Source organism: Danio rerio, chromosome 12 (genome assembly GCF_052040795.2).
Source record: "Danio rerio strain M-AB ecotype USA chromosome 12, GRCz13ab, whole genome shotgun sequence".
In the NCBI taxonomy this organism is placed as follows: Eukaryota; Metazoa; Chordata; class Actinopteri; order Cypriniformes; family Danionidae; genus Danio; species Danio rerio.
In genome coordinates, this window is record NC_141032.1 from 29,892,673 (window position 1) to 29,920,000 (window position 27,328).

At 37.6% G+C, this 27,328-nt stretch overlaps 1 protein-coding gene across 3 annotated transcripts in view; it reads left to right on the top strand.

Annotated features, from left to right (window-relative positions):
* spata20 (spermatogenesis associated 20) overlaps positions 1–27,328 on the top strand; it is a 75,995-nt gene that overhangs the window by 1,451 nt on the left and 47,216 nt on the right. For all 3 annotated transcript variants that reach the window (XM_087276446.1, XM_087276447.1, XM_087276448.1), the window contains exons 2-13: positions 87–224; positions 2,360–2,424; positions 2,502–2,656; positions 2,745–2,888; positions 4,094–4,295; positions 4,540–4,670; positions 4,767–4,871; positions 6,990–7,064; positions 7,661–7,873; positions 9,767–9,959; positions 10,967–11,135; positions 24,587–24,795. In XM_087276446.1, the coding sequence (XP_087132572.1) occupies positions 87–224; positions 2,360–2,424; positions 2,502–2,656; positions 2,745–2,888; positions 4,094–4,295; positions 4,540–4,670; positions 4,767–4,871; positions 6,990–7,064; positions 7,661–7,873; positions 9,767–9,959; positions 10,967–11,135; positions 24,587–24,795 (1,799 nt within the window). The remainder of the gene's footprint in view (positions 1–86; positions 225–2,359; positions 2,425–2,501; positions 2,657–2,744; positions 2,889–4,093; positions 4,296–4,539; positions 4,671–4,766; positions 4,872–6,989; positions 7,065–7,660; positions 7,874–9,766; positions 9,960–10,966; positions 11,136–24,586; positions 24,796–27,328) is intronic.

The window sequence follows — 27,328 nt, forward strand, 5'->3', positions numbered from 1 at the left end:
CCTAATCTATAGGAGCTTAGTGACACAGTCATAAAGCTTCATTAATGATTTGATTTACCAAAACCATATTCTCTGATTGTTTTCAGGTTTTCTGGAGTGTTTTTCTTTAGCATGGCATCAGGAAGTGACAGTCCGGACAGACTAAAGACCCCAAAGTATACCAACCGCCTGAGTCAAGAGAAGTCCTCCTATCTTTTACAACATGCACACAACCCTGTGGACTGGTGAGGGTCTCTGAAATATTACATTGCTCTATGATACAATATCAATACAAACTCTTTGAAAGTAAATGTATCGCTTCGATGTCCTGGCCAAAGTCCCTCAATCGGTCCTTAAGATCATGGCCTTCCAATCATCCCCATCCTCTGAATTGGCTGTGTCACTGTCTCTCCACTCCCCGAATAGCTGGTGTGTGGTGAGCGTACTGGCGTGAATGTTCTGTGGCTGCCGTTGCATTATCCAAGTGGATGTTGCATACTGGTGGTGGTGTGGAGAGACACTCCCTCATGACGCTTTGGGTGTATGGCCATTTACAATAAATGCGCTATATAAATACACATTACATTACATTTTGCTGCTACTCTTTGACACCCGTCTGAAACACCACAACATCCCAATAATGTGGCGTGAGTTTTGAACTCTCAGACCTAACCGATAATATACTTAACACAAAACCGAGGCCTTGTTTGTCATTTGCCATGTAACTTTTACATCAACGACACAAGCCTTGAATAGAGGTTTCATGTACCATGCTTTTTATTCTCAAATCTCAATGCCTTGGTTCAAATGTCACATCACTAGTGTAAAATGATCTTTAGATGAGCTTAAAATTACTCAGCTAATCACATTACTTTCATGTAATGACTTTAAAGGTGCAGTAAGTGATTGTCTTCAGAAACATTTTAGTTGTGCTGGTGGAAAGTCTCTTCACAGCCCAATAGTAATGATTAAAATGAATGATCTAAATGTGTTTATATGTGTTATTATATTCTGGGTAAGGCATAAAACTAAAAAAATTTCATCCAATTAATTATTGTCGGGCCAACATCTCCCATAATTCCGATAAGTAGCTCAAACTGTCTGTCAACAAATGCAGATTTGGGCCTTTGCTCATCTCTGTTCACGCATATCCGCCATTAGCGTGTGTACACGAGACAGTCACAGTCGCGTTTCAAATCAAATGCTGAATTGAAACGTTTTAAACTCCTGAATCAATATTGGAGTTACTTTTGCACGCTGGAGGAAGGACAACACCATGGCTAAAGTATTTTTGTTAGACAGGTAATGTTCTGTTTTCAAACTATTTTAGCTTCACGCAGAGCTGATGCAGATGTTTTTGTTACAAATGTGTTACATGCACAGACGTGTTGTTCAGCCACTGAAATCTCCTGGTAAAAAAAGATTGATGTGACTATTTTCAGTTTCATAAGGTACTTTTTCAGCATCAATAATGCAGATTTTTATTTAGTTTAAAAACAAAACATCAGTAAATAGCGCTATTCCACCTGGCCTGCATTACTGAGCTGAAGTTGCTTTTATATTCACATTGGGTCAATTCTGAACAATGACAGCCTGTGATGTGCTCCTAATATTGTTTACCATGCTACTCTAAATATTCTATTTGAAATAGCATGTATGTGTGGATTAGTAATAAGTGAAATTCCTGCAAGCCGCCGGGCCAACCACTACATAGGTTTCTTTTATTGGGTATTATTGGGTTTTCTGCTGTCGTGTCGCAGTTGGCGCATTTGCGATTTCAGGAGGCGGGGCTTTGAAACACAGTCCCTCCCCTGGCAGCTAAAGCTAATATGCCAACCAATTAGCATTTTGGCAGATCACTTACTACACCTTTAAGCAAAAATGACCTAATTCAGTACATGAAATTTACTAACTGCAGTGCAAAAACTTGCAAAATTAAACAAATAGGTGTATATTTCTACTTTTTTTAGTGCTGATTTTTTTTTTTCTCAGTGTATGGGTGCGTTTACCTATTGCCTCCTGTTTATTTTTCCTGCAAAAATGTATAGTGTTTTTGTGTTACAAGATGAAATAGATATAGAAATCAGTCTACAGGCTTTCACAGACAGAATGTTGAGGAACATTGTTTTTTTAAGGTTTCATTATGAGATTCACACATTGTAAAAAACAACACAAAAAAAACAATGAATATATAATTTGAAAGGGGGCGGTGTGGTGGCGCAGTGGATATCGCTGTTGCCTCACAGCAAGAAGGTGGCTGGTTCTAGCCTCGTCTAGGTCATTTAGCATTTCTGTGTGGAGTTTACACGTTCTCCCTGTGTTCGTGTGAGTTATATACATATTTTGCTTCATAATTTCCTTTGTATTTTCATTTGAACAGGTATCCATGGGGCCAAGAAGCCTTTGATAAAGCAAAATGTGAAGACAAGCCTATTTTTCTTTCAGGTAACGTAATATTATACTTGAAAATGTATCAAATGTACATTGACTGTTTTATCCCACAGTTTTATTACTGCTTATAGTGGGTTATTCCACCTGTCACTGGTGTCACGTAATGGAGAGGGAATCCTTTGAGGATGAAGAGATTGGAAAAATACTCAGCGACAACTTTGTATGTATAAAGGTGGACAGAGAAGAGAGACCTGATGTGGACAAAGTTTATATGACATTTGTGCAGGTACGAGCTAGTTGAATTCACTGTGGTCAGTGCTGTAGCTTAAAAAGTGGCAAGCATTATTTAAATGAAGTGAATAAATTCTGCCCAGGCAACCAGTGGTGGAGGAGGCTGGCCAATGAGTGTGTGGCTCACACCAGATCTTAAACCGTTCATAGGTGGAACATACTTCCCACCCAGAGACAGCGGAAGAAGACCTGGACTGAAAACTGTGCTTTTACGGATAATAGAGCAAGTAAGAGCTGAGACTCTTATTAATATTTTAATCAGATAATTTCTTGACTTGGGCGAGGCAGTGGCGCAGTAGGTAGTGCTGTCGCCTCACAGCAAGAAGGTCGCTGGTTCGAACCTCGGCTCAGTTGCTGTTTCTGTGTGGAGTTTGCATGTTCTCCCTGCCTTCGCGTGGGTTTCCTCTGGGTGCTCCGGTTTCCCCCACAGTCCAAAGCCATGTAGTACAGGTGAATTGGGTAGGCTAAATTGTCCATAGTGTATGAGTGTGTGTGGATGTTTCCCAGAGATGTGTTGCGGCTGGATGGGCATCCGCTGCGTAAAAACTTGCTGGATAAGTTGGCGGTTCATTCCGCTGTGGTGACCCTGGATTAATAAAGGGACTAAGCTGACAAGAAAATCAATGAATGAATGAATTTCTTGACTCCCATTGAGTGGTGGCACTCGGCAAGGGCAGGAATTTTCCAATAGTTCCAGTAGCCACAAGAGGGTGCTAATGGCTATATGGAGAAGTGCAATAATTAATACTTTTTTTGTATTTTTACTTGGTTCTAATATCAGGTATTGTTATTAAAACAACAACAACATCATTTACCAAATTGGAAATTGTTTCTATTTTGTATTCTATAAACAGGTTTACAAATGTAACACCAGTATTAAAATGATCAAATTAATAGAAACTACTTATTTGCCATAGAGTAATTAATATATACTCTTTTATAAATGTTTTTTATTAATTCATATTTATATTGTGATCCTGGTATCTTGGAAAAAATGGATCACTGGTTCTGCAAAATTATTAAGCAACACAACCTTTATCATAATACTTTATAATAATAATTCATTCATTCATTTTCCTTTGGCTTAGTTCCTTTGTTCATCCGGGGTCACCACAGCAGAATGAACTGCCAACTTATCCAGCATATGTTTTACACGGCGGAAGCCTTTCCAGCTGCAACCCACACACATACACTAAGGCCAATTTAGTTTATTCAGTTCACCTAAAGCACATATCTTTGGACTGTGGGGGAAACCGAAACGCCTGGGGGAAATCCATACGAACATGGGGAGAACATGCAAACTCCACACAGGCCCTGCCGGAACTCGAACCAGTGACCAGTGCTGTGAGGCGACAGTGCTAACCACTGAGCCAGCGTGCTGCCACTTCGTAATAATACCTAGTTAATAGTACCTTCATACTGTGTGTTTTAGTGGCAGACTAATCGAGAAACCCTAGAGTCCAGTGGAGAGAGAGTACTAGAAGCTCTCAGGAAGGGGACGGCAATATCTGCCAGCCCTGGAGAAACTCTTCCACCCGGTCCAGATGTTGCCAACAGATGTTACCAACAGCTGGCACACTCTTTTGAGGAAGAATATGGGGGTTTTCGAGAGGCACCGAAATTCCCTTCACCAGGTAAACAAACACTATGATGAATTAAGAGGATTTATCATTAAAGCTTGTACAGTATTTGCAAGCAAGTATATTGGGATGCAGAGTGTGAGCTTGAACAGATCTTCATTAAATATATCCATTAGATAGAAGAGAGTCACTAAGAGATTAAACACAACATCCTGTTGTTGACCACCTGTTTTGTGAGTTAATTACCTGTCACAAGTACATTAATAATGTAAAATGTCCTTTTTCGCTCTTTCTACAGTGAACCTGAAGTTCCTGATGTCATTTTGGGCAGTAAACCGTTCTAGTTCTGAGGGAGCAGAAGCGCTGCAAATGGCTCTTCACACTCTCCGAATGATGGCACTAGGGGGCATTCATGACCATGTGGCACAAGTGAGATGCGGAATTTGTATTTAGAACCTGGCTTGAATTTATCAAATGGAGTTAAGAGTTACATAACCAAACACACAATGGTTTTTCTGCTTTCAGGGCTTCCACAGATACTCCACAGACTCCTCCTGGCATGTTCCTCACTTTGAAAAGATGTTATACGATCAAGGCCAACTTGCTGTGGCATATATCACTGCTTACCAGGTGAGAATATGTGTGTATTTACAGATAACATATTTAAATATGTAATGCATACCCTTTGCATCTGATCTTATTTGATGATCAACTTTGTCCAGAAAGCATTTGTAGATAGGATTAGAACTTGTGTTAAACAAAAACGGACAACGTAAAGGGATAGTTTACCTAAAATTAAAATTCTGCAATTATTTATTCATCTTTCACTTGTCTTAAACCTGTTTGAGTTTCTTTTTTCGTTGAACACAAAGAGTGATATATTTTTGGTTGAACTATCGCTTTAGCTAGCTACACCTAACTCATACTGGGTTTAACACACCTTTTTCTTCAGAAATGCTTTAAGTTTTTGTGGTATAGATTTTTTTTTGTGGTATAATTTTAGACAGCAAGGTGCTGTAATGTCATGATGACATAAAATCATCATGGAGTTCTGCAGGATTTTGGCTGCACATCCATTATACAAATCTCCTGTTTCTTCCACACCCCAAAGGTGCTTTCTGGATTGTGGTCTGTGATGGTGGAGGTCAATTGAGCATAGTAGTATACTAACTGTCATATTCAACAAACCACTGTGAGATGATTCGAGACATGTTAAACTGCTTTATACTTCTGGAAGTAATCATCACAACATGAGTACACAGTGGTCTGGGTATGGTCCGCAACAATACTCATTTTGATCAATATAATGAACCATAACATATTTGAATGTAGGGATGCAGCTGGATAGTATTAGCCTAAACTGTTGAAGGCAAGATGGATTTATGTACTCATGTTGTTTATGTCCAGTTCTCATGATGTCAAAGGAGCAATAAACATCTTCTGAATCTTCAGATCTGAAAAAAACATTTGGAATCTTCCAATTATGATAAGCCAGTACCTCAGTTTCCCGATCATAGCCAATACTAGTGACACCTGGTGTAGTTTTCTGCTTTTTTGCTGTTAATCTGCTTCAAGGCTTGACATGTTTTGGGTTCAGAAATGCTCTTCTGCAGTCCTCAGTTGTAATTTAATTACCTTTCTTTAAACTCAAATCAGTCTGAACATTCTCTTTTGACCCCTTTGGGTGTGAATGAAAATCTTGGTAAATCAGCAGTTTCTAATTCTGATAAGGCCCAAATTTGCAACTCAGCCACAAGTGGGTGGGACTTGAGCTCCAAGTGGGCTGTACAAACCTCCTGGAGTTTTCATTGATTTTTTTATTGTCTTGTACATGACATGGTGTCCAATTCCAATGTTTTTTTTATTAACGTGTACACCTACCACATGCCTAAGCCCAACCTCAGAGTAACCCATACCTGCCAATACACCCGGTTTTTCCTGGGAGTCTCCCATATTTTAGATCTCTCATCACCCTATTGTTTTGTTATTTCTCCTGGAGAACTCCCATAATTTCTAGCCCCAACTCTGTGCATAGTACAGTTACTTAGATGTGTTAATCTGACACCTCACCCGCAACATCTAGACCCCCCAATAACCCATTTGTGTTTTATTAAAGTCTACACCAGGGGTCCATCAACACACCTGACTGGAAGTTTTTAGTATACCTAAAAAGAGTTTGATTAGCTGGTTCAGGTGTGTTTGATTGGGGTTGTAACTAAAATATGCAGGACACCATCCCTCCAGGACTGAGTTTGGACACCCCTGGTCTACACCTACACCTACCACAATCCTAAACCTAACCTCAGAGTAATTTGCTGTGTTTCATTAACATCTACACCTACCACAACGCTAAACCCAACCTACATGTGTTGTAAGTCCCTCCCACTTGAAAGTCACTCAACCTGTTTGCAGTGTAACTCCCTCCCACTTGGAGTTTTCTGGGCTGCAGTGATACCTAGTTGTATCTGGAACCAACAGCCATAGCATGTTTAAAGCCACGAAAATTACCCCTTTACCGTGACAATGTTTACCTATTTAAATGCATTGAGTTGCTGCCATGTAATTTGCTTGTTTTGGCATTCGGGTTAACAAGCAGTTGGATAAAGTGTGCGATTAGAGTTTATTGTTTATTATCTGGTTCTGAGTTACAATTAATTTAAGAGTCATATAATGAATCAACTGCCTTTTTCTAGTCATATATGTGTCATTGACTGGCTGTGGTGTTATTATCGCTGTTGATCTCTGCAGGTGTCTGGGGAGCAACTATTTGCAGATGTGGCTCGTGACGTGTTGCTTTATGTCTCCAGAGACCTAAGCGATAAGGTGAGTCGTCTTCTCCCTCATTAGATCCCATACTTAGCATCATTCATGCTGAATCAGCACCAGCCCACAAAAGCACTGAAAGATTTCCCAGGTTAGAGCCATTTTGAGGTCAAACTTTCTAATATCCAGCAAAGCACCAGCCATCTTTGGTGATGAATGAATTGGCCCAATTAAAACATCTATAAACATAAGTATCTATGATTATAAGATTTATGGAGTGATTTATATATCAACATAGAATACCTAGGACCTTATTTTTCTACGCTTGTATTGGCTGTAATATTTTATAGGTCTGTGTTTCCTCTTTAAAACCCCATCTTACACCAAAAAAAATGTTGGTAGTAAAGTGGCTAAAAACGTAGCATTTTCTTTGGACTATATAAATCATACCTTATTATATTTTAAACATCAACTAGAAGTGTTATTTGCTGAGCTCATGTACAGGAACATGTTTGAAGTTTTGTAACTGGAGAACTTTTTTTGCCGAGAAATAATTACTCCATGAAGAAACCACAACATATCTTTGAAAACAGCCTACAAGTGGCAAAAAGTAAATAAAGCAGATTTGATTTTGAGCATTGTGCTGCCCTCTGCAGTCTGGCGGCTTCTATAGCGCTGAGGATGCAGATTCCTTTCCCACAGTGGAGTCCACAGAGAAGAGAGAGGGAGCGTTTTGTGTGTGGACAGCAGGAGAGATCAGAGAGCTGCTTCCTGATATCGTGGAAGGCGCCACAGGAGGTGCAACACAGGCGGATATCTTCATGCATCATTATGGTGTGAAAGAGCAAGGCAACGTGGATCCCGCTCAGGTTTGGGGAGATGAAGTTTTTATGAGAGCCAAATTCTTTTGATCCAACTTTCACTAATTCTTGGCTACAACAGTGAAAGAGAAAGTTTATGCATGGAATAATTCTGTAGATCCATTTGACTAGCACGTTTAAAGGTATAAAGTTATGTTTATTGGAAATATCCTGTTAAAAAAATAAACTTATAATAATCAACTATTATTTAAAAAGAAAATTCTTTCAAATGTCACTATCATTAGGGCAAAAATAGACTGTGTTATTAAAAGTAGTTTAACAAGATGCATACTAGTACTTGAAGAATTATAAAATTAAAGTACATTACAAACAAACACCCCTTGTATAAGAATGTTTCTGGTTAAATTTGTAACCTATGTAGCAAAAACTTGACTTTAGCTCAAGTATATAAAGTACATATAAGTTTTATATTTTTGTCTGTGGATATTTGGAAAGTTTTAGAATTTTGTCTTGTTCTTCTGTAGCAAATCAGAATTTATTTTCCCATGAAACAAATCAGTCATAAGCCATACTCTCTGGCTCAGCCTGCCTGTAACAGTAGTCATGCAGAAAACTCTTCTTATTGGTCAAGCTACAAAGTGATTGACAGATTAAAGCAGACTGCTTTTAAACATTTGATGGTGAATGGCTTTGCATTTTTGGTATTTTAAATATTTTTGGGGAAGATAAACACATGATAATAGTGGTCAAAAATAATATACTTCATATTAATCATCAGAATTTACCAACTTCATTTTAACAACAAATATTCATATTCAAAGCTTGGGCAGTAATTGGGTGAAGTATTTGTTAAAGTGTAGCTGTGCCTAAAATTGATACTACATTTGTTCTGAAACTTATTTTGTGACTGTTTCATTTATTATTAATGTGGGTAGTATGAGTGAGTCATGTTGTCACTATTATGTGACCTACCAATGACAATTTTGGCCCCTAACTCCTTTTGTGCGGTTTGGTATTCATAAAATGTGCATTTCAAAATCCTGATAATTTTTGGCAAAAAAAGGTCATTTTTGGTGCTAAGTTTGAGTTTCAACAAGTTCTGAATGATCTTTTAAGTATTTGCGGCTTTTATTAGAACTTGTGAGGTATAATAACAACAATTGAATCATATATAATTCACAGTGTATCTATGTTGTGTTTACAAAGAGTTGAAAAAGTTTCAAAAGTTCATACTTAGCTGATGATTGATAATAAAGCTTGTTTGGCATGCTGTCCCGGAAAAGAGACCTGAGCTTATGAGATCCTCAAGCCCTGGGCTCCCTCCCGTTTGCAGGGCGAGAAGGGAGTTTAAGCTCAGGTAGATCTCGATGAACTCCCCTGACTTATTTCTGGCTAAATACAGATATATGATGGCTAAGATCTTCAAGAAACTGAGATAAGAAAACTCTGGTTATTTGTAGTGAGTTAGGAATCATCTGATTGGTGAATCAATCATGAGCTGATGCGGGACCGGCTGTGAACAATCATACGCACGTGATCCTCTCAAAATTATTTATTAATAATCTTCACTTGATTGAAAAGTGATCATTCAGTTGTAAAACAAGACTAAAAAAATTTGTAAATAGTTTTTTTTTTTTTTTACAGAAACCTTGCTACTATCTACTTAATATCACAAACAGTTTAAGGGATTTAGGTCACATTATGATATAGAAAATAGTAATTAAAATGTAGGTAATGAAGACCTCGGACAAGTCTTGATTAATAAACTAAATTAGATGATTAAAGTGTGCAAAAAAGTATATATAGGTAACAGTTATAATTACCAAAGCAGATTTTATGATGCATATTTGTGTTTAATATCTGAATTGACTTTTAATAATCATGCAAATTATCCAATATATTACAGATATTTGATTTTTGAGTTATTGGTGTTTTTTGTAGGACCCCCACGGAGAGCTGCAGGGTCAAAATGTGCTGATTGTGCGTTACTCAGTGGAGCTCACCGCTGCTCACTTTGGCATCAGTGTGAACAGGCTGTCCGAGCTGCTGTCCGAAGCCAGAGCCAAGCTGGCCGAGGTGCGGAGAGCTCGCCCACCTCCTCACCTAGACACCAAAATGCTAGCTTCCTGGAACGGTAAGTTTCCTGCATTCTGATTGGAAGAAAGCATATGTGTCATTCCCTAACATACTCCTGGAAATCCCAGAGCGCTGAACCGGGAAAAGACTCTAATTAGAGTTAATTGCATTTCGTAGAGTTTTGAAATGGAAACAGCTATCAATTAATCAATAAAAGGCTGCGGCTTATTGAAAATTTGCAACGCTTGCATCCCCTGAAGCTATACCTTCTCCTTTCCAATCCTTACAGTTTTATTGATTTTGTTTGGAACAAAATCCCATGTTCGACATAAGCTCCTTAATTTATTTTCATTATTATTTTTTTTGAAACAGAGTTTGTTTTAATAGCAACATTATAATGCTAAAGTTCTTTCACATGGTGCTTAGATGTGTTGCCAGGCCTTTAAAAGCCCACCGAAGGGACCTCTGGGTTGTGGTCTTTGCCCTCGTTGTCTTTAATGACAGGATATCAAAGCCTTCGCAGGGTGCCAAGGCCCCTTTAGAGCACTGGCTGACAAAAGCGCTCAAAGAATAGTGACTAATGAGCTGATATCTTAATTAAAGAAAGCCTGAGACATTGTTTAATGAAACCGTTCCTTCCAGAGCTACGCTCCATTACATTCTTAATTCCTACCGACTGAATATTGCTACCTGCAGAGTAACCCTTCACATTAATCAAACCTGATAGGCCCACTTGCATAGCCGTGAGACATGTCAGGCGCACAGAGCTCTGACAGGACTATTGTTAGTTATCCCTGGCCCTGTGAACACATTGTACTTTAGATCTTATATTCTCAATCTCCTCTTTTAAAGCCCCTCTGCCTTTTCTGGCACCTATTGCACTTTAAACAAAATGTTTTTAGCTCTTGCTTACACTCCGAGAAATAGAAGTTGTCCTGGGAGTTTGTTTGCTCGCATATTTTTGCTGGAGAAACCACAGGCAGAAACTTGTTTTCTAAATTGAACACGGTTAGGTTTTTCAATGCATATAATCTGTGTCCATTATCTTTTCTTTTGGTTGGTCAGGGCTGATGTTGTCTGGGTTTGCTCGAGTCGGAGCTGTTCTGGGTGACAAAGCTCTGCTGGAAAGAGCTGAGCGAGCAGCTTGTTTTCTCCAAGATCACCTGTGGGACGAAGACGGACAGAGGATTCTCCATTCCTGTTACCGTGGAAATAACATGGAGGTGGAGCAAGTGTAAGAAACAATTCTCGCTGTCTTAAAAAAATATGATGCATCCAGCCTGCAATAGCACTGAGGCTGACAAAAAAACAATAGTTGTGGGTTGTTTTGTTAGCAGGCTTCCATCAAATTATAAAAGGGAGAATTTGAGAATAATGATATGATGTTTAAAGTGCCCTTATTATTCTTTTACAGATACATTATATATATAGATTATATCGATACATTATATAGATACATTATATATATATATATATATATATATATATATATATATATATATATATATATATATATATATATATATATATATATATATATATATATATATATATATATATATATATTTATATTTTATTTTGAAATATAGCTGTGTATGAATGTAAAAGGTGTGCAAAGTTTCTAAGATCCAATGGTGGTATCTAAAGCCCTGTTCACACTGAGATTATAAGATTTCAGCCACGATTTTGTTATCTGAGACAAACTTGGGAAATCCTAAACGATTCCTGAAATCCTTGGCTAGAATCTGTGGTCTTTGATCATTGGTTAGACATGTACACAGGCAGCCGCTTAATGCTCGTTGTGATCAGATTTTCCCTCCAATTAAGTTTTGGCAGTGTTAGAAGATGCTTTCCTGCAGTGTGACAACAGCAGCGATGAGTGTCAATCCAAGAACCAATAGGTGCGCAGAATCTGCTGACGCAAATCAAACGAGGAAATGGGAAAATGTCAAAACTGTTTTTTTCTTCCTGGTTTTATTATTGAGGCATGCTGTGTTTAAAATTGCCGCTACAGATTGTTTATGTTTTCTGCGAGGAATCATTTTAGAACGCATGATAGTGAAAGTGTCAAAGGTAAATGATGCCAAACTCTGACATACTACAATCGTTCAGGATTATAAAAAAAACTCACAGTGTGAGCCGGCCTTGAGTAGGGTTGTATCAAATCTACATAATGTCAGGTTTGTGGCATGTGTACAAACAATAGTGTTAGCTGAAGACTAGAATTGTAGATATTGTGAGAAAAGAGTTAATGCTGGGTTGTGTAATATCTGAAATGTAAAGTTTTTTGACTTTGGAGGGATGTAAACATAGTAAGATACCCCTAAAACGAAACAAAAAAAAACAGATCTTTAAAGGGGTGTTCCACTACGATATCATATTTTAAACTTTAGTTGATGTGTAATGTAGCTGTGTGAACATAAACAACATCTGAATGTAATACTCTCAAAGTGTAATGCAAATGGGGACATTGGCTTTTACAGAGTTAGCTTAACAGCGAATGAAGTTTGGGCACTACAAAAAAATATATCCGGGCTAGTGAGATCGCAAACACTTCAGATTATGCGCAATTACTACACGCATACACTCCGCACAGCTAAGAGGTATGGCCAGAGGTGCTGTAATGTTATAGAAGTGAAAGCTAAAATGACATCCAAATGCTGCTATTTCCACATAGATTGTTCTGTTTCTTTATTTGGGCTTCCAAAGGACATGAAACAAAGAGAGAAGTGCTTATAATTTAATTTTATTTATGTTCCTGAGAATTATAAAAAAGATGTCTAGCATTAACGTATGTTGTAGCAAGGATGTAAACAAAGGGAAATACTGTTTGGCGCCACTAACAATTCAGCTAAAAATTCATATTTATACGTCAAACCCATGTAAACACCCACAATCTTCACCAGCGCTGCAGTGTCTCTCTGTGTGGCTGTTCTCCCTGCGATCTACATCTCAAATAATGAACTCCCAAAAGATATATGAACCTTTCATATTGCTTACACATGCTTATTCCGAATATACTGTATGTGAAAGACACTTATCAGATTTTATTTTAGAAGGAGGCATGAGGTTCATCCTTTTCATTTTCTGTCTGATTCAGGCTCAAACTGATATGGCTTACAGCATCTCTTTTTTTTCTGGTGACGTGAAGCCGATCTGCGAATCACAGCATATTATGTTAGCTGACCAATCAGAGCCACTTGAGGACGGGCCTTTTGGAAGAACTAGGAAATATGACAGTATTTTTCATGTTAGCAGAGTAGCTGGATGTAGTCAATGTAAGATAAATGAAAAAAATAATGTGATTTTTTTTACAAATGCAGCATGCACACGTTGGTTTGCGTCTTATAAACACAACCATGCCTTAAAAATACACTCTGGACCACCCCTTTAAACACAATAATAATAATAATAATAATAATAATAATAATAATAATAAGGGCACTTTATCTAAAAAAATTTTTTTTTATAAGAATGAAGTCCTACGACAAGTAGAAATGTTGTTCATTGAAGTAAAGGTAAACTAAAACCGAAAGAAAACACAACATATGAGCTCTGATTATGATAATTATGAGGATATGTGCCTTATAAAACTAACAGTGGGCCAGTAAAACTAGCACAAGTTCTGTCTAGCTTCCAGGTCTTAATTGCCTTGGCACATATCCTGCAAATGTAGAAATGACCCAGAATCAGCACAATACAAAGCGCTTCACATATGAAATCTCCCACAGATGTGCACACAACTTCCCTGGCCTCATTCTTGGGCTAACCTCTCATTTGTACCTCCCATTACCACTCTGTGTCAGCACATCGGTCATCCCACCATGCTGAGTGTGCTTTTCAACCCACACATCATTCATCACTGATCTAAACTGGCTGTATTTCGCATCGTCGTTATGAACTTTGAGTTTTCAGCAAATGGAATAATGAAGAAATAACTTTATTGTGATGTCATAATCAGGAACACTCCCTCTGTAGTCATTTGATTGGCTTTTGTACACTGTAAAAAATGGGGTCCACACAATCGATTTGTGTTGGGACAACATAAGGGAATCAAGGTAACTTATTAGTTTTTACAAATTTATGCAGATTGAATACAAAATAATGAAGCTCCCCCCCATAAAGATAACTTTATGACAAACACAGTGCATAAAATAAAGACAGAATGTGGCGGACAGTTGAGTACCTGGGAATGGATTCAGTGGCTGGCGCATCTCTGCCTTGCTGCTGCTTGGTGTGTGTGTCCATACATATGCCGTAGCCTACTGGGCAGATTATAACAGAAATTAAGGTCCGCTTGCATTCTGTTTCTTCAACACGTCAACGCAGCCGCCATCTATCATAATGTTTATAGGTAGGCTACTGCCAGTCTCTGTTCAGGATTTGTTTACGTAGATGAATGTGTGATCACAAGCGATGCATCAAAATTCCACTGATTTCCTGAAATAAATTTACATTTCGAGGTAATTATAGTGCAGCTCTAAGAATGAGCTGAACTCTCCTAGTATTGGATGATTACAATAGTCAGAATATTCCTCTTTCTTTTTCTACTTTGAAGAAGAGAGAAGAGAACAAAGTTAAATTGACTGTGAAATGTTTTGCGTTGTTTGGTAATAGATTAATTAATGCGTATTGGACTCAGTGTGCTTAGTTTGTTTACGTGACGAATGTTTCGCATATGAACTAAAAAAAACGCATCTGAAAATTTCGGACTTCAGTGTGCAAAAACCTTTTACTCTGCAGCGCGAGTTTTCTCCATCGAGTCTATCATAGGTCAGCTATGTGATAACTGCACATTAAAGACTGTAACCTCGGCCGTTTATCTGTGTCCGCGTCACTCATTGATGAATAACGTCAGAGCCGCGCTAACCATTAGAGCCAATCGCAGCCCTTTCTGTTGACTCGACAACACTCAAAATGCAAGCAGGATAATATTTATATATATTTATTTACTATAAATGCTCATGTTGTTCTGTGCATGTACTTGAGTTTTGTTTGATATAATTTATTTAGTAGAATTTAGTAAACTGTATATATTTTCTTAATTTGTCATGACAACTGACAACTTTATTGAAAAAAATGGTTTTAAATAAAAATAAGCATAGAGTAGCGTTCTGTGATTATGCTTGGTCATTCTTTGGTGCTGTTAAAACCACCACATCAAACCTGCAGCTCTATGAAATTATAGTAAATCACATTTTAAATAGCAATTTTGATTAGATAAATCACAATTCGATTTTTTTTCTCCAAATCGTGCAGCCCAAATTCCTTACATTTACAGTTGAATGGATTTCTGGGGGAAAACATGCTGTCACACTTTGATTTGATGGCCCGTTTGTTGAATTCATGTTACATTGCATCTACATTTCAACTAATTCTCGTAAGATTATAAGTAGACTTTAAGGTTGGGGATAGGGTTGAGGTTGGTGTAAGTTGACATGTACTTGCAAAGTTTCTTATAGTCAGTTAAAAGTCTGTTGAAGGAGCAGTATCAGCAGATATTAGACAGACAGCCTACTAATACTCAAATGGACCATCAACATAAAGTGTTACCAAAATTGCAATTTTCAACTCTTAACAGTGTGTAGGCTGAAGCTTTCAAGTTTAGTATAATAAAAGAGGCAAAATTGTCCATGTGAAATCCAACAAAAGATCTGTGAGAAATTGAGTGAAATTTACCCTCTAGTGAGCTGTTGAGTCATTGAGTTAAACCAAATCAGTGGGATTCTGAATCAGACCGATTTTTGTTAACTCAAAAGAAGGATTCATTCACAAATCAGACAAAACTACTCCTTTCGTGACATCTGAACTTGAGAGTTTCATTGAATAATGGCTTAACATTGACTGTTTCTCACTCGGAGCTATCATATGACTTGGAACATTGTGTGTGTAGTGAGTCATATAGACTGCATTTATTATACTTTTATGGTGCTTTTTGGAGCTTGAAAGCTTTTACTTCATTGTAATTGCTTGGATAAGAGTATGGAAAACAGCCTTTTCTTTTGTCTTCTGCAGAAGAAAGTAAGTCATGTGGGTTTGGAACGACTTGAAGGTCCGTAAATGATGACAGAATATTCATTTTGGGAGCGATCTAATCCCTTAAGGAGCCCCGTGCCATGCAGTGAAAACGTTTAGAGAGAAATCTGGCGTTGATGTTTGATAAGAACGAGACGGGTTACCTGTATGTTGTAGTTTTCAAATGGAATTAGGGGTCTTTTATTGTAATAGAAGAAATATGCTATAGTATCAGGGCCAGGTACAAATTTAGTGCCAGGTGAATTATTCATGAACCATCCAGTGGCAGTGCTGTTATTCCAAAGAATGTGGCAAATGGTCCAAATCTTGTTCTGCTGGATAAAACTCATTGCGAGTAGATGTATCAGTTTGAAACAAGAAGCCTTTTGGCTCCTTAGATAGATAGATAGATAGATAGATAGATAGATAGATAGATAGATAGATAGATAGATAGATAGATAGATAGATAGATAGATAGATAGATAGATAGATAGATAGATGGATGGATGGATGGATGGATGGATGGATGGATGGATGGATGGATGGATGGATGGATGGATGGATGGATGGATGGATGGATGGATGGATGGATGGATGGATGGATGGATGGATGGATGGATGGATGGATGGATGGATGGCTCTTTTTTATAGCTTCGTTCTCCTGACGCTTTTCTGTGGAAGGTATGACGTGGCTTTGCTGCACTTTGAAGAGACTCTATCACCTGGTGAGAAAACAGAAAATGAACAAGGAGGGAATGGAAAAATCCTGTGAGAGCTGTTCATTAAAAATTGACTGGCAGGCTGATTTGTTTTGTTGTCTCACTAAGGTAAAAAAGCCTGAAATGGAGGGGTCATATTTTTCTCTGAACCCATAAACTCTGCTGTGGGTTGAGAATATCTAAGTAGAAACTTTCTTTTTGATTCAGTAAAGAGCCAGTTATCACAGTCCAGATTGCCCCAGATACTTGCTGCCACAAGAACTCAAAGGTATATACTGTAGTCGCCTGGATGTGTCTTATCTGGGACACATTAATAGCAGATTAAGACCTGTACAGCACAGATCCGCTTTGTTCACATGCAATTAGCCACACAAATACTGGTATAAATAGGGTCTAAATGTTTTCGTTTTGTCAACTTTTAACCAAGGAAGTAGAGGTAGAGGTAAAACTAAAAAAGTGATTACAGTGTTTTTCAACTGCTAACAAGCATTGTGCAATACTGAAGCCACACTTGCAAATCTGTTCACACAGTGTGCATTGGTAACATGAATCTAGACCAAACAATTTAGCTCACCTCTAAAACACACTCAGACCAACACAATAGTCTATTTAAGGCTCAAAATAAGCTGGTTTTACCAAACCACTGACAACCTTTCTCTTTCAAAAAACATACATTGCATCCAAAATAAATGACCTAAAAACACAGACAGCATTACAGAAATTAAGTACTACTATTATTTTTTTCATTTTGAATGGATTTTCATGTACACCACAATGTAATTTTGCATTTATCTTGAATGTGCTAAAGAATGCGTAATAGGAATAAAAAAATACTGCAGATTGTTGCAAATAGTTGACAGAAAGACGTTTTTGCTACAAACATTTGTTAAACTGCTAGTTCGAGAGGTAAGCTTTGGATTGTACAACAAAGTAATTTATTGACAATGTATTCAATGTAATCAACTTCAAAATTGGACAAACATTGTACTGTACTTTAAATGAATGTGACATCATTGCGGTGTTTGCGGAGGTTTGCTTTGGGTGCGTCATGATTTTAGCTGGCAGAGCGCACAAAATTTTTTGAGACTCAAGCGAACAGTTCTATAATAATAATAATAGTATCAATTGCAAATAGAGCCATTAAGGAGCTTTCACACTAGGTAGGTTTAGGGTTTAGTGTGAACATGACAAAAGTGCATGTTTCTTTCAATGCTTCTTGGATTTATCAAAATGTTTCTCTAGTGAGAGGGGAATAGTGTTTGAACAGTAACAAAGTCCTTGTATTTCTTCGTAATTTAGAGGCCAAAGCAATACCTTGAACTCTTTGACCCATTTCTTAACCATTCCTGAGAAGTTTTTGCAGTGTGCCAAGGTCTGTGTGTTCTGACACCTTTATATCATTGGCCAGCATTAAGTTTTAAGTATTAACCAGTGCATACCAGCAGCACCCCAAAAGATTGTTCTCTAATTCATTGGTCAATTAATCACTTTTTTCACCTTTGCCAGGTCTCTCAAGATGTTTTGTCTTACTCGTAGTTCCAACATAAGAAATTCACAAGACCATCCCTTTTATCCCTAGTATTTTTGCTATTTAGGTAAGATATATTACCACTAACCAACTTTCCCCAGCACATATCTTCAGTACCTAGTCACCAGACTTTTATCCAAATTCACCTGGCACTTTCTGCACATGACATTTGAATAATGCATTAGATCTGACAGCTTGAGGCAATGACATGGAAAGGGTCAGATGTTGAGGGCGCTCTCTTCACTGGCACCCCATGACATTTTTCATCCCTTGGAAGATCAGTGATTTGAACTAAGAACTTTGAAGGTTAAGTTCCCAGCATTAGACCCATCTTGTCCGTCTTTCTGCCGACACTGTGCTATCTTCAGACCTGTCACTATCTGTTTCCTCACACTCAGCTGGCCACAGTGCCACCTCTGTTCAAGGGTCTGAGGACAAGGGTTGAAGGGCCTTGATGTGATCTGAATCAAATGTATTTTAAACTTCAAAGACTTGTGCAATATTTATGGTTACACTACCTCGAATGGTATTTCAATTGAATTTAATATCACAAAGGTCCTGCTAAATGTCTTTGTATGCATTTCAATCCAAGCACAGAGCTTAGCTTAGTGTCCTGCTCGCCGACCCAATTGATTATGGTAGAGCATGTCCAACAGACTGTTTACCCTTTGAATTGTGCCCTCTTCTGCCATCCTCTCACTAAGAATTAAAGAGACTTAATGTACACTCTAATTCTTGTTCCAACTATAAGTTGCAATTATTATTTTTTTAACAGTTATAACCAAACATAGACACAAATATGTAAAGCTTATAAGTATTTTTAACAAAATGTCTGGTGCATGAGTGTGTTGTAGGGGATCAACCCATGTTAAAAAATCAATCAGGGATTTATTAGCTTATTTCAAGGAATCAAATCTCGAATATTCGAATCACTTGATTCAACTCAATTGAGTCTGACTGAATCAGATTAAAAGCTTTACACTTTATCTACCATTTGTCCAGCAAATAGAAGACATCGTATTTTACCAATCTCATTTATATTAATCCCCTGGGCAACGATAATAACAACATAACACAGTATTGGTGTAAATTTCATCAAGGTTACAAAGTCTACAGCTTGGGGCAATGACTTAGAAGCACGCAACCAAAATAAAACAAATTCAATATTTATTGAGCTACACTACCGAATATGAAAGTAAGTACTTAGTAAACAAACAACAAACAAATGCACACACATTCACACAGGGGGAGTTCAGAGGATGCGAAATGAGTTGAAAACTGTACCAAATTGTTTTTAGTACTTACTACTAGATCTCAGAATCCCACCTGAGAAACCACAAAAGCAGAGATTTGGCTTATCTTTCACTGCAGATAACATTTGTTTTGTGTTACTTGCACTTTTGCAGGTCTTTAGTTTCCCTCGTCGGCTGGCCTTGAGGAAACATGGTGCTCCTGATTGTTTGGTGACTCATCTTCAGCGATGTCCCTGGGATTCACTCGCTCGTGAGTGGAGGTTGTCCTGGGTTACCAGGGTAACGGACTCTGCTGAGATTCAGTTTGTGGAAGTTCTTTTTGCAGTTTTGGCGGTCCTAAAACTTTAAGAGTTTGCTTGGAAAGTTTGTGGTGACCCAATCATGTGGCAGTGCGTTGTCCGAGCAAGCGAGAGGGGGCAGAGAGCAACAGCAAATGCGAGCAAGCTAATGCTAAAAGCCCAATTTTACTGTTGCAGTAAGTTTTTTAGTGATCTGGCTTGATCCATCCCAATGGCACTGTCTTCCGTGGTGAAATATTTTTTAAGTTCGTAACTACCTTACATCAAATGTTACAAGATGAGTACTTACTGGTTTCGAGACTAAAAAGAGTCTTGTGAGGCAATTAGTTAAGTTTCCTATTGAAAGGCTTGTAAAGCCCTATTGTTGGTTGATTAAAGTTTGGTAAAGGGTACAATGTGGCGCTTGACCAAGATTTCAGATTCAGACTGATTTTGATTTTGCAATATGCCAGCGAGTTACCACAGTATTACTTGCATGGAGCACAATGATGTAATTATGCTTTACTAAAAAGATAGGTCTTTAATTTAGTTTTTAACTGAGAGCAGTGTATCTTAGACTCGAGCATTATCAAAAAGGCTATTACAGAGTTTAAGGGCCATAAATGAAAAGGCTTGACCTCTTTTAATGGACTTTGCCATTCTGGGTATTAGCAGAAACCCCGATTTTTGACATCTTAAAGAGCATGTTGGATTGTAGCCAGACAGAAAATTGTTTAAATAAACAGTTGCTAGATCATTTAAAGCTTTATATTATTAGCAATATTTTATAATCAACACGAAACTTAGGCAGCCAGTGTAAGGAGGATAAAATCGAGGTGATGTGGTCATGTTTCTCGACCTGGTAAGAACTCTGGCAGCTGCAAAACTGAAGTTTAATAATAGTGGATGCTGAATGTTAATGGTTCTTCATTGAACCTCCATTGCCAGTAATGGACCTTTATTTTTTTAACAGTGTAATTCCAATCCTGTTTGAGCAGAATGTCTACGACTCTTTTTCCACACAACATAAGTGGAACTTTCACTGCTGTTTTGAGGAAATGTAATTTTCAAAGTGAACATTCCTCTTAATAATGGAAGTGGAGCGAGTAAATGACTGCCTCTGACAGTTCCTTCCGATTTTTTTGTCAAGGATTGCAACAGCCGATTCTGGCAGCAAATCAACATGAAGCTTTTCAGAAATGAGAACAGAAGCACCATGTGGACATGCACAACAGTAATAGACTAAAATAGGATGCAGTCCAGGTAGTAACTTTACCCGGTGTGGGTATGTGATGTATTTTTCCTATCTAACCCCTTGTGCATTCATACAGCATTTCAGGAAAGAAAATGATTCACTTTCAGTAAACAGAAACATTTTGCCTCCACTTTAATGTCTTAACAGACATATGAGTTTAGGTGAACTTCAGAAAAACTTCCTGTGGTTCTTAAAGCACTGTAAATATGAGAGGCATTAGAATTGTAAGGATAGTTACATTTTTTATTTCAGTGGAGATTCAGAGATTTAGTGTTGTAGTAATGCAACATTTCAAGTCAAAAGAAGCTAAAATAACACTTTTCTCTATAAATTCACCCTACATGTTCTATAAATCGATATTATTGATGCAGTTTTGACTGATTTATACATCTTTTAAATTTTTTATTTTTTTTTGTTTATAAAATTGAGTTAATAATTTTAAATCCAAATGTCATAGCTTATCTGTAACTGTAGGGATGCTGGACAACGGAGGTGAGGATCCATGTGCAGTTTATTATAAAATTCGTCGGACAGGGAACGGTCAATCACAGAAGAACGGGTACACACATGTAATCCAAAAAGCGATGTCAGGTAACAGAAGGCAAGGAATCAATGATGAGAAAACAAGGCAAGACTCAAACAGAAAGACTAGACATGGATTACGCTTCATGATGTTACAGGGTATAAACCAACAAAACTCAGCAAAGTGACGAAGTGAGCTGTCTATATAGTCTGAGTAATCAGTCCTTAAGCAGTTTCCAGCTGTGTGTGTGATCAAAGATTAACCCAAACAGTTGTAAGTTAGGTACATGACAGGATTTGTAGTTCATATGAGGACAGGATTGTAGTCCGAGTGAAAGTGAATGGCTGTTTCTCAATTCCCAAATTGCAGAGAACAGACTTGCGTTCTTGTGAATACAGGTCTTGCAAGGTTACCTCGAAAGAACGAACTCGGGAATGCGCGAGAACAGAGAACTTGTCTTCTGAGAAATGAGATGCTGCCTTCTTTCTGACGGTCATGTGAACTTCACGTGTGTTTAACTGAAAATTATTTGCACATCACAGCATTCATACTGGGATTTATTGTTTTTCCCCTTTTCCCATAATATGCTGCGTAAAGACTTTACGAATAAACACTGCACAATACAAAAAAAAAAAACAGATGTTAAATCAAATATCAACAAATTATCACCCTTAATGAATTTAAGCCTCTATCAAGATTTTCGTGGTCATGTTTACTTTTACCATTTCATTAAGGGAAACTCCTCATGTAAATAAGTTATGTCTCCGTACTTTAATAATATATTTATATAAAATGCTCCGCTTCTCACATCCAGTCGCAATGACTTCTGGGACTTCTAGAGCAAGTTCGGGGCTCAAGTCTGCATCGACGCATCCTCTGTACCAAGAACAGATCCAGGAACTTTCACAAGCCTTTGTTCTTGCTGTCTGGAGTTTTGGGACTGAACTTTGGGAGTTGATGATGATGTTACATGAGAACATGAGGGCAAAAGTTTGCTGAAGAACGCATATTGAAAAACAGCCATAGTTTATCAGCGATCTACTAGCCTGAATCTCTGGTAATCTTGACATCATCTTCTGGTAGAAAATGCTGGACTTCTCTCTGACAGACTTTGAGATAATGTAATCCACTTGATCTTAGTCAAGATAGATTTGTTTTATTAATCTATTTCTATTTTCTATAAATCAATTTTATTTTACTTCTTTTAAATCTATTCTATCACAAAAATCTATTCCTAGCTTGGTAACACTTTATGATAACATTAATAAATAGTTCTGTTCAAGTCAAGTTTACTTGTATAGCACTTTTCACAATACATATCACTCCAAAGTAGCCTCACAAAAGGTGCACAGCACAGCATGACATTAGTCAAAATCAGAAAAATAATCAGTTGTGTATAGGGTTGGCAGTACTGTATATAAACATAGTCAACCTGCAGTTATACAGTATAAAATGTCCTTCCAAAATAAATAATAATAATACATGTTCAACGAAGTGTGTTTGTGTGCTAAAGGTCTATGAAAGCCCCCTCTTTCGGTTCAAGTCTACCACAGGAATTTATCAAAAAATGCTCAGAGATAGACGTGGAGTGCTGCGAGCAGAGGGAGGAGTGGGCATAGCCAGCAGAGCAGGGTAAAAAGAGGGGAGTGTACAACTGTTGCCAATTGGCTCACAGAATGAGACACAAGCCGTGAGACCCATGATTTTATAGTTTATAAATTTAAAATGCAAAGAAATAAACAGTTAAGTAATTGAATGTACTCCTACATTTGTTATTCATAATTTCAGATACACATTTTTTATATCATTATAAAGATAATTGTGTTATATAAACACTATAAATGAGGAGGACTTCTCTCCTCCTCAATCCCCGGGTCTAAATGCAGACACAGTTGATAGCAGTGCAGGAGGTCTCTTGCCTTGTCTATTCCAACCATTAACCCTGTCAGTAATCTGAGGGATTTTAAACATGTACGAACACGGCAGCACGGATATAGACGATGTGTCTCAATGGTAATTAACTAGTTAAACAAAGTTCGCCATTCTCCAATTCTCGTACAGCTCTCCCGACAAAAATGCTTGCTGCAAACCAACAGCTTTGCTGTATTGGCCTTGACAGAATTATGGGGAAAAACATGCAATAAATCTTGTGGATCATGGAAACAAACACATACAACTCCTGGCTGTGCGTGAACACGGTCCCACCCAGTCATTGGGTCTCAGAGCTTGGCAGGTCCTTCGGAAAGCACATGCTCTCATGAATAATCAAGAAGCAGGGTAGAGAACTCAGCTATAAATAATAATGAGAAACCAACGCATCATCACTGCACTAGCAGATTCGCGCTACATCATCGATTTTCATCCCTCCCCAAAAATGATTTTAAACCCGGAAGATGAAAAAAGCTGAGAAAAGCTCCAAATTATCCAGTTTTCCCCACAATGTGCTAGCATTGTCTTAATTGATGCTCAACACACACAAATCTGTTAAAATAAAATAAAAAAGTGCTCAAGCGTGTCTTGAACCTTTAAGTTTTTAAATGAATAATTAGTAATGAAGCCTTGATAAAAATGCATTTGTGAGAGAATTCTTTCAGATGCAAAATGCATAATGCAGAGATGAATCAGGCAGTGATTAGTCAAGGTTTGTGATAGTCAATGTATGACTTTTGCACCAAAAGAAAGGTGCATGCTGTTAGTTGATTACTGAAGGTTTGTTACATATTTTTCTCTTGGATGATTGCATTGGTCATTACAGAAAAGATCTGTTCTTTAATTTGCACATTGTCAGTAGATCAGCCACAGACTTGATAAACTACCCTTGCACTGGTTTATTACTGTAAGTCTGGCTCATAGTCTCTTTTCTGTGAGACTTCCATTGATACTTTCATCAATGCAGTTTCCATTCTTTGGAGTTGAAATAATTTCTGCTCTAAATTGGCAGCATGCCACAGTTGCAGTCAATAGAGCTTATGTTATTTCGATCAACCCAGCGTAGGTTAACCCAACATTATTACGCAGGTCAACCCCACAATAACAAGAAATTGAATTCGTATTTGTGTAAGAACAGAAGATCTTGACCTTCTCGACTAATGCTCTCAATAATGTTCTCTCCAGTGCATCTCCCATCACAGGCTTCCTGGATGACTACGCCTTTGTGGTGTGTGGGCTGCTGGACCTGTTTGAGGCCACGCAAAAGTTTCGCTGGCTGCAGTGGGCCGAAGAACTCCAGCTGAGGCAGGATCAGCTCTTCTGGGATTCCCAGGGCAGTGGATATTTCTGCAGCGACCCCTCGGATCCGACGCTCCTGCTGGCTCTCAAACAGGGTGAGGAGCTGAAATTGCTTCGTACAAAGGGTGTGGAAAGTCTTTGCAAATGTGTGGGTGGTTATGAGTCACGGAAAAAATGATGAAGATCTGTAGCTGTCAGTCTGCATTCTGCATCACTCCAGCGCTGATAACACTACACTCCGTTCACCGGTAACTCTGTTTTAGCCTGCTGAAGCCCCTTATGTAACCTCATCACTGTCTTTTATTATGCTGTTATGTTCCTTTCTATATTTTCTCTATTATCTATATTATCTCACCCAAATATGCTGCCTTTACTCACTGTTACTTTTTAACTGTCTGACAAATTCTCATCATCCATGTTACTGGGTAGAATTTGACCAATATAGAAGACTGATCCAGCACATCAAAGCCTGCTTTGTTAAAGAAATTGATATTTCCTTGAAGAAACACAATCCATTTTATTTCACGCTGTGCGCCATTCATCACCTTCTGTGTGACATTGCTGTGGAACTGGTGATTTTTCATTCCTTTTTGTCTCCCACGACAAGACGAAAAAAGAAAAAGATCGGCGCACATACTTTCGAAGTCTATAAGTGCCAGGGCTTAATGTCCCGAATGGCTTGGCTCCATATTTTCTCCCCAGGAATTGGAAGTACGAACTGATGTGAGCGAATAGTGCCTGGGCCGTGACTGATGGCACTGTGAAAATGGCACTGACACCAATGAGATATGGATGAGGGCAGAGAAAGCTAACTGTTATGTTTTTTTTGTTGCTTCTGATAAATTAAAATGGACATAAGGCAGATTTTTCATCTTTTCGGAGTGACTGGGCCATTATATAGTGAGCCAAGCGTGCACAGTTGGCTCCATTAGGAGCCGTGCAGTGCCGTCACGTGTCAGAACCAAGTCCCCTCACCTCTCTCTGTCGGTGGAAGACGGATTGCCTCCCAAAGCATCTGCCACTCTACATTTTATGCCTTGCCCAAACTAGACAAAACCAGGACAAGTCAGTTTTGCTATTTTGTAGAAACTCCAGGCAGTGTAGCCATGACGTATTTTTTAAGTAAAGCTGTTGGCTTTCTTTTGAGTCCTTCAAAGTCATTTTAGTTTCTGTGCAATTCTATTTGCTATTTGTTACTTATTATATATTAATAGTTGGAATCATTAAACTGCCACTACTACCACTACTAATGATACCTTTTTCAGTTCAGTACAGTTTCCTTTGCCATTCAAAACATCACAATAGATTGTAATGCTGAATGAAATTGTTACATCGGATCCAGCAAGAGCATAAAAAAAAACATCAAAAACACTTTCAGTTCACTTTCACTCTTTTGTGTCAGGGAAAATAGCATTGTTTAAATATATGTCTTTCTATATATTTCTAAATATTATATATACACTATTTTTATTAAGTCATTATAATGATTAAATCAATTTAATAATAATAATAATAATAATAGTAATAATAATAATAATAAAAAGTAGTATTAATTTAATGAAGAAGAGTGACTAGAAGCTTGTCTAAAAGCCCAAACTCAGACACGCACTCATTTTTGATTGCTTCCATATAAATGGCTGAGTAGACAGTATTTATCTCGAGTTAAGTTGCATAATTTTAACCCAAATATCCCTGATACATGCTATAAATGTAAGCAAGTAAGAAAGAAACTTTATTTCATTGTATGTGGGAATATACGAAAGTGTTTTTGGGTTAAAATACTGAATATTGTAGGTCAAATCATTGGTAAAGTAATTCCTCTTGATCCGAGCTTGTGTAACTTTAATGTGACCAAACATAAAAGATTGTTGTTAATTTTATGTTTGCTGGAACCTAAACATGGAATTGCGTGTTCGTGGAAAAAAGAAGACAGTCCTGGTGTATTTCAGTGCATAAATTGCCTAATTGCCTTGCCCTGCCTTACAAAAAGGTAACCAATAAAAAAATAAAAATAAAAAAAACTAAATTATTGTATATTGATATATTTGGAAAAGGCATGGGACAATAACGGTTTTCAAGGTATACCACGTTTTGGAAAGGGGCCCTTTCATATACCCGGCACAATAAGACGCAAGACGTGTTTGCCATGATGTGTTGCTATTTTCAGACGAACGCAACCTTAATTTTCCCGTTTTCCACCACGTTGTTTAAATAGTAAGAAAAGAGGTGTGTTAAGGCGCATTGTTGGTGCTTTGCTATTTTGAGGTACTAAAATAGAATGTGTAATAGACCAACTGAAAGCGGGTCTAAAGCCCAGCGTGTTAATTGTGCATTTCGCTTACACATTGCTTACACAGCAGAAGTCAATGATTTATTTTAATTATTTAGCCTGATCTGTTTTAATTCTCCAAAATATGTTCAAATATGTTATTGCTGTATTATTTAATATTATTATTTATTTTTTGTTATTATTAGTAGTATTATTTTAATATTTATCAAGTTATTTTGAGCTTATATTATTCTTGTTGTATATATATATTTTTGCTAAACTGAAAAATTAAACCTTTGTAGATTTGTAAAACAATGTTTAAAATAATTTATTTATAAAATATTTTTAATAATAATAAT